The sequence below is a fragment of the Myotis davidii genome, unplaced genomic scaffold (genome assembly GCF_000327345.1).
Source record: "Myotis davidii unplaced genomic scaffold, ASM32734v1 scaffold962, whole genome shotgun sequence".
In the NCBI taxonomy this organism is placed as follows: Eukaryota; Metazoa; Chordata; class Mammalia; order Chiroptera; family Vespertilionidae; genus Myotis; species Myotis davidii.
This window is the reverse complement of record NW_006295559.1, coordinates 632,013-639,944: the sequence shown is the minus strand read 5'-3', so window position 1 is coordinate 639,944 and position 7,932 is coordinate 632,013. Positions and strand designations below refer to the sequence as shown.

At 39.0% G+C, this 7,932-nt stretch overlaps 1 protein-coding gene across 5 annotated transcripts in view; it reads right to left on the bottom strand.

Moving 5' to 3' along the window:
- Positions 1-2,668: 2,668 nt before the first annotated feature.
- ZNF385D (zinc finger protein 385D) overlaps positions 2,669-7,932 on the bottom strand; it is a 575,248-nt gene continuing 569,984 nt past the window's right edge. For all 5 annotated transcript variants that reach the window (XM_015568073.1, XM_006770163.2, XM_015568075.1 and 2 more), the window contains 2 exons: positions 7,660-7,761; positions 2,669-5,648 (listed from right to left, as the gene is read on the bottom strand). In XM_015568073.1, coding sequence (XP_015423559.1) covers positions 5,415-5,648; positions 7,660-7,761 — 336 coding nt within the window. In that variant the 3' untranslated portion in view covers positions 2,669-5,414. The remainder of the gene's footprint in view (positions 5,649-7,659; positions 7,762-7,932) is intronic.

Here is a 7,932-nt window from a genome sequence, read left to right as displayed (position 1 = left end):
TAAGCACTTGTATTTAGTTATACCTTTTTTGCTCACAAATCATTTTAGCTCTATTCTGGAAATTGCTTTTAGAGCTAACTTGCCAGTCATGAAAAGAACATGATCCCATTTTCTACGGTTTTAGTAAACGTCACCAAACTCTACAATACTCCACTTGCTCATACGTATTTAATTAAGCGCATGCAGGGACAGATTGGGCTTCAAGTGCATTTTGGAAGTTTTTAGAGGCCACTCAATATGCAAGAAGGATGGCTTTCCATCCCGGAGAACAGGGAAAAGAAGACACTCAGACTGAAGGTAACGCTTGCTCCTTTCACCCCTGAGCGTGCTGAACCAACCAGTAGATTCCTTAAACTCCGTGACCCTTGTAACCTGCACAAACTCCTAATCAAGTTACACATAGGAGGTTTTTCCAGTGCAGACCTGCCTTCCATCACCATTCATAATTCTGGTAAGTTATAAATCCATTTCTGGAAATAAAAACCTTATCGGCCCCCTGAGGATGATACATCAACATATCTGTCTTTCACTGGAAGCCCTCATATCATTCTCAGAAGCAGTAAGTAGAGGACAATGGAGATTTGCCATATAAATGATCCATTTCACTGCCTGAGAGTAGCCTCTGTAGTTACTGAAGCATACCTTAGGAAGATCAGCAGAGACGCTCCAAAAGTAAGCCTGCCCTTTTAATGAAAGCCAACAGCAATCAATATGTACGACATTCACTGTCAGTGCTGAGTTCAAATATAGGCATACCTCAGAGATCTGGCAGGTTCGGCTCCAGACCACCTCAAAGAAGCGCTTGTAGGAACACCTCGGAGTTCAGGTACCAGACCACCGCAATAAAGCCAGTCTTGTGATAATGCAAGCCTTTATCTTGTTGCTGGGGGAGGGTCTTGCCTTCAATTTTTAAAACAAAAAAACACCCAACACCTGTGAAGCTCAATGAAGCTAAGTGCATACAAAAGGAGGCATACGGAATTCTTGCTGTGACAATGAGAGGCAACAGCCTTTGGCCCTGGAGCACGTGGTCTTAACAATGTGGCCATTAGCTAAAGCACCTGCAAAGCCAGGGCAGAATTAGTGCTGGGGTCCTTTTGTACCGTAGGGGGAAAGCAAAAGGAAAGGAATGAGGAGGCATTTACATCTGTTGCTCCCTTCCATACCCCTGTAGCCAACTTTCTATTGCCTTCATTGGGGTTTGTTTTGTTCAGAATTCACTCTGCTCTAGACGGAGAGAAGAGATGCAGTGCAGCCTTCATGGCCTTGTTGTAAGTCCGATGTGAGTTAGCCCCTCCTCTGATACTTGTTGGTGAGGTCTACATTCTGATGGATCAGACCAATGGCCTACTACAGTGTGGTTTCCACTCAGGATGGGAAGGAATACAGAAAACTTTTCTGTAAACATGCAAGTATGTGAAGAGCTGTATGGCTCGCTACAAGAAAGCAGTCTTATTCCTGAGAGGACGAGGGACGTGGTCCTTTAAATGCAGAAACAGTAAGCTAACTCAGCCTTTATTCACCTCGCCCATATTGCTGATGAAATTAAGGACAAAACATTAGTTGACTACTTGTTCCCCTGTAGGTCAGAGACGGAGTTGACTTCTTTCAGGCTCACTGTTTTCCCCACCACTTTATAATGCTTTACTGTATACAAGCAGTTATTAATACAATGCTGTCCACACTTATGAACAGAAACGTAGTTCTATGCACCAATTCAGATTTGAAGGAAACTACCAGAGTCATCTTTTAGTTTTGTGATCTGATTTCTTCAGGAAAGTTGAAACACTACATGGGTATGTAAACGAAGATCTGAGTTTAAAATGTAATTGTAAGTGAAATTTAATGCCTATCTCTGCAATGTATTGGTTCTGTTCCTTAAAAACTTATATGGGAATGTCTACAAAAAAACTTTGAATAATCCCATTTTTAAAACTGTATTGTCTTTTAATATTTAATCCTTTATTTTGTGATTTACTGCTCTTTTAATTTTTGAGTATAAACACTCTCTTGGCTAAAAGTCCCTTGGCAGCAAACATGTAGCCCCCTTCAACAACCAATACACACACAGACACACACACACACACACATCTGATGATAACAGCAGTGAGTTATTACAACAGAGGGAGAGCCCAAGAGTGCCTGAAGATCACAATCCTTTCAGAGGAGGCAGTGATGATATAAATTGCCAAAAGCCAACTGTGTTTGCTTATGTGAATAGAACAACCACTCTTCAAAATTTAGAACAAGTGAGAGGAGCAATTTGTCATTTGTAATCACCTGTTTTCCTAAAAGAGAAAGCACGGACCTCCCCAACAACTGTTTCCCATTTGTCTGGATGATCTGGATAAGGTGCAACCACGCTTCTTCCAGAGGCAGTTTGACTCTTGCAATGCATTTATATTTGTTTCAAATGGAATCCGAGATGCTTTCTCTCTCCCTTCCTTGTCACGGGTGTGATGCATGGGAAGGGATACATATATATAACCATAAAGTTGACCACCCTTGGGGATTTTTCCGAGCACCGCTGCTGATCAATCTGGATTATTGATCTTTATTCATGGAGAAAGTTCCCTCAGGGGAAGGGGATAGCTTTATAGCAGACTGAACTGCAATAGATGTTGATAAATATGTGGAGTTGGGGGGAAACAATTCACAGAGAATCCACTTTGAGCTCTAAGGTTAGGCTTCATCCTTTATTAGGTAGTGAGTAAAAGACAACTGATGATTACAACGCCAATGTAAGAGACCATTTAAACAAAAAATGGTTCCATAGCGAAGTGAGGCAGAAGGGATTTACGTATTTCTGAGTTTTCTCATATGGCTGATGGAGAAAATATGGCTGATTTGTTTGTTCCCAGCAAATCATTACAGTTAGTAACACCTTGTGATCCAGGACTCTTGCAACAGGCCTGACTTCTCATGGACTGGCTCCTTCGCTATGATGAAACGGGGAGGAACAGCTAAAGCACATTGTAGCCAGATTGCATCAATGCACACCAAGTCCTCCAACAGAAAGAGAGGCTTTCTCAGGTGTAGGTGGTTGGATAAGAATTCAAGCTGACATATAGTGAAAAACCAAAAAACTTGACAAAGCAGAAAAAGGAAACGAAAGCTCAAATGGTGAGAAGATGGTCGCACGGGATACAGACAGAATCCCAAACAACAAAGTCACGAGGAACTCTCCACCTGATGTACGTCAGAGTTTGTGGGTGAAACAAACAAACACCTGCTAAGACTGAAGAGGAGAGATATTGGTAAATGCAAAAAAAAATCACCAGATATTCTCAAATACCAATTTAAATGCTAACCACCATGTTTAACCAGAATGTATAAAGTTTAAATTTTTATTTTTTTTAGCAAAGACTGATGAAATAGTTTCCTTCCTGCCTGCCCTTCTACCTTCTTTCCTTTTTCCTTTCCTTTTTGGTTTGTTTAACAAAAGATATAAAAAGCCAACTGCTTTAATGATATGTGTATATGACAAATGTCTATAGCTAGATGGTAGACAAGAACTCCAAAGACCATGTTTAATGTTGAGCACCAAGCACACTATGGGTGTTTCTTAAATATAAAATGACGAATGCTAAATACCTCTCTCTCAAATGGTTTCATCTTGAATCTTTATACCTCTCAAAAGGCTACTACAGTTTAGATAAGAGCAGTTTCAGGAAGGCCATACCTAGCCCTTCCCTATGTTTTTAAATAGTCTTTACAAAACCTTTTCAAAAATATTTTTTTTCTTTAAACTTAAATCATGTAGGGTTGGTTTGTACATTTTTTTAAATCACTGATCTAAGATTGACTGCCATTGTTCTTATTAATGCAACAGACTGGCTGCATCAAACCCCATCAGAGTGATAGGTATATGTTAGCTTTCTATGGGAAAAAGCAAATAGCCTTTATCACAAATTAAAGGCACAGCCATTTGTTACCAACTTAATGATAACATGTAACATGGGATGGTTATATATTTACTTTATATAGATTTTCTTTTTATAAGTTATTCTCTTAATCTTTCTAACATATATACAATATACATATATTTATATATACCCCTGATAAATCTTGTTTTGAAGGTAAAACATCAACTCCTTTCAGCCTTACGGTGAATATCAAAGGCTGTCGGCATTTTACAACTCCACTAGAGAAATGATGGTCAAGTGCATCTTACCAGTATTTTGTTTAACATTATATCCTTGATCTGCAATAAACTCCGATTCACTTTTCTTTGTTTTACTAACATTTAAATATATATTAATTGTTTATATCATGTCAGTAGGAAAGCTAGGAAACAAAAACATAAACCCCACAACAATAGCTAATGCCTACCATCACATTCGAAGCAGAAATCTTTGCCTAAGAGACAACCCTACTGGTATGATATAAAGGGATATTGCAGAGGTACAATATTCTGTTTGTTTGTTTTTCATTCGACAATTGTTACTTTGCATTATCATTCTAGGTTATGATTGTCCCTTATCCATGAAGCAGAAGAGTTGTACTGATTTCTTTTTAAACTCCCATGATGCATGGTTTTACCTGTTTTCAGATATAGCTTCATTATAAACACTTCTCTATTTCCAGCGATACTGCTTCAGGGTGGGAAAATGGTACTTTGGAAGAAATAATCTTTACTGATATCTCTTCCCACCTCTCTGTTTGGCTCTGTTTTATTGTTCTGAACTTAAAGTCATATCGGAGCTGGACAGAAGGGGAAGAATGCGGACTAGGGAGACCTCCACCAACACCATCGGGTGTTTGTTTATTTTTTGACTGTTTACTGGCATGAAATAGTTATTCGTTCTATCTTTTGCAATTCTTTAAAACCTAGTGGCATAGATTGAGACACAGCACTATTGTTTTACAAGACATCTACTGTATCTAGTTTGTTGGGATAAATGCCCACTAATTGCTGTCATAGCAAGAGGACCAGCACGGGTACTACTATTCACAGTGTTGCTTTTGTTTTTTTCTTTTGTTTTCTTTTTTTTGTATTATTTTAATCTATAGAGTAAATTGTTATATATACATTGGAACCAGTTAATGCCCTTAAACAATATATAGTTGTTTCATAACGCAGGAAAGACAATGCAGAGGGAAACAGGTGCCCAAAAGCACAGTCAATGGGCTTCATAAGTTCTAGATACCACCACAAGTCAGTGCTGCAGATCAGTTCTAAAATAACCGGTGTTCAAGAGGAATGCTTGAATTTGGAGAAAATACCACCCCTCCCTTCCCACCCCCAAAACCTCCCTCATTTTTTTTTTGATAATCTTTTCAATTCACTATCAAAAGTCCTGGCTCTTCAGATAGACTTTAAACGATAAATAAACACTGCATAGTTCTCTTTTGTTTGTTTTGTGTTCTGTTTTTTTAAAAATTATTGCAGTACAATGACTCCCTTGTGGAATTCAGTAAGGAGCAAACAGTACAGGAGTGTGGGCGGTCCGAATGGGCCCGGGGGCGGGCCGCAGGAGCGCAGGTGGGAGTGCAGAAGTCTGGAACAGTGTTGCTGCTGGGGCAGTTCGGAGACTGAAGGGGGAATTCACCGCCACAGCAGCAGCGGCTGCAGCAGCTGCCAGCGGGTTGGGTAGAATTCGTGGAGCCAATGGCTTTGACGGTTCTTTTGAAAATACTAATTTTACCTGCAAGGGAGAGAGAGAGAAAAAAAAAAGAGTACAAGAACAGACTTTTTGCAGGCTACACTTAGAATCCAAAATGGTGGGCAGCTTTTCAAGTATAGCAATAAACAACGACAAAGACAAATTCCCAATTGTGAACTGACAATAAAGGAAATGGAAAGTGTAGAAAGTCTTTCCTTTAGAAGAGCTGGGAGATCCCTGAAAATGGCCCATCCAGGGTTTTGAAAAGTCCTTTAGAAAAAGTACTCAGCAACCATATTTTATTTTATTTTTTGATACATAGACCTCCTGAGGAAAATATTCATCTTGAGGAAAAATAGGGAATTTTCATTCTACCCTTTATGCACACACTTAGTATCATGGAACAAACATTTTTAGAGACATTCATTAATGCTGTCAGTTATTCAAGTGTGTAACTGAGCAGCACAGAGGTGTGAGGTACTAATTACAAAATTCCACCATCCATAAAGAAGTTAAGAAAAACTTATCTACTCAAAAGTTTGATATGATTTTTTTTTGTCTTTGTGCAATGGTAACATCTCTCAATCTAGTTCATTTTCTAGCTAGTGGCACCAGTAAGATGGCTGTTCTCATGAAGAAAATGTTCCCATTTATGGGAAGAGTAACATAATGATAGCTAAGTATGTTTTGGATGCTAACATGATCACAATTTCACTTGGCTATTTAAGAACTATTCACTTCATTGTTGAAGGCTGCATCTATGCTGGTCAGAGAGAGCGCCCAAGGTTATGACTAGTGATGCTGAAACATCAGCTCTGAGCAGAATTTTATATTGAAAGGCAGATTAAATTGCTTTTGTACAAAAGAGTAAAGTGACTTCATTTGCATAAAAATGGGCAATGCTACCAAATTAATTGGGTCAACTCATGCTTAGGTCTCATAATAGATGAAATTTTCTTTTAACTATATTTTGATGTGTCAGCAGCACACAATAGCACCAATTATAGTTGACCCTTGAACAAAGAGGGTGCGGGGGTTAGGGTTGCCAACCTCCCACAGCACTGTTGAAAATCTCTGTGGAACTTTTGACTCACCCAAAAGTTACCCACAGTGGGCCCTGCCCTTTACATCTGAAGGATTCCCAACTGTGATTCAAAATTACTATTTTTGAACTGAGTTTGGTTGAATCCATAAATGCAAAACCCTTGTATATGGAGAACCAACTGTATTGATTGAAATTTGCATATAAGTGGATCTGCACAGTTCAAACTCCTATTGTTCAAGGACCAACTGTAACAATAACGTCTATTTTTAAAGAAAACAGACTTCAAAATGCACAATTCAGTACATATTATGTATCAGTTGTTCTTCACTTTTCATTGTGCCCTGGGTCTCTCTGATGAAAACTATGGCCAATTAACCAGAAAAAGGGTACATGCTCATAAATATTAGCCTAAGATGTCAGGAGGTTCACAGATTTCCCCTAAAATCTTACCAAAATTCCAGGTCAGGAGAGCCATATTAGTATGTTTACTTATCTAAAAGGCACTTTTAGAGTAATGGGAAGTGAGCATTTCCCAGTAGTATTTCCCAGGCATTATATGGTGACCTTGGGTGAATAATAACATATAATAATAAGCCATGCCTTTGAGACTGTATCATCAAAATCCAAAGTATTTTGAGGGTATCAATAATACCGGTGCTTTGGCTCTTGAAGATGCTACATAATAATTTGATTTTCTCTGACGCTTTTTCCTAAAAGTATCCACTAACATCAAGAGCCGATTTTTGGTGATTACTTATCTGACTCAAAGAGTTTTTCCCTTCCCCATGCTCGGTTATCAATCTGAGCCCAACTCAAGAAGATAAGATCCTGTGGCTGAAGGGGGCAAAACACCCCAACAACACATGAAACCAATAATTCTGTTGGTGACGTAGGGGTTAGACTCTCAAATCAACTGTCCGTCATTACTGAGGTACCTCCCACTTATTTCCTTTAGCGACAAAAAAAACCCCAGTTCCGGAAACTGTGGGAAGCAGAGATGACACTCACCCCCAGCGGATGTGCTGCCTTCTGTAGTTTGTTGTAAGGACTGTATTTGGGTTTCGGGGGCTTCCCAGCAGCTCTGTCTTTGTGCCTTCTACTGCTAATGTGCTATTAAAAGCAATTAAAAACGACAGCTTAAAAATTCATAGAGGGAAAAGAAACACTTTACAAATATTGTTTAACCTGGGTAAGAATGTTAATTATTTCATGCAAGTTTCCAAAAGACAACTACAAAAAAAAAGCATGCACTGTTGTCTTTGGATTCTGAAGCCCGGAGGA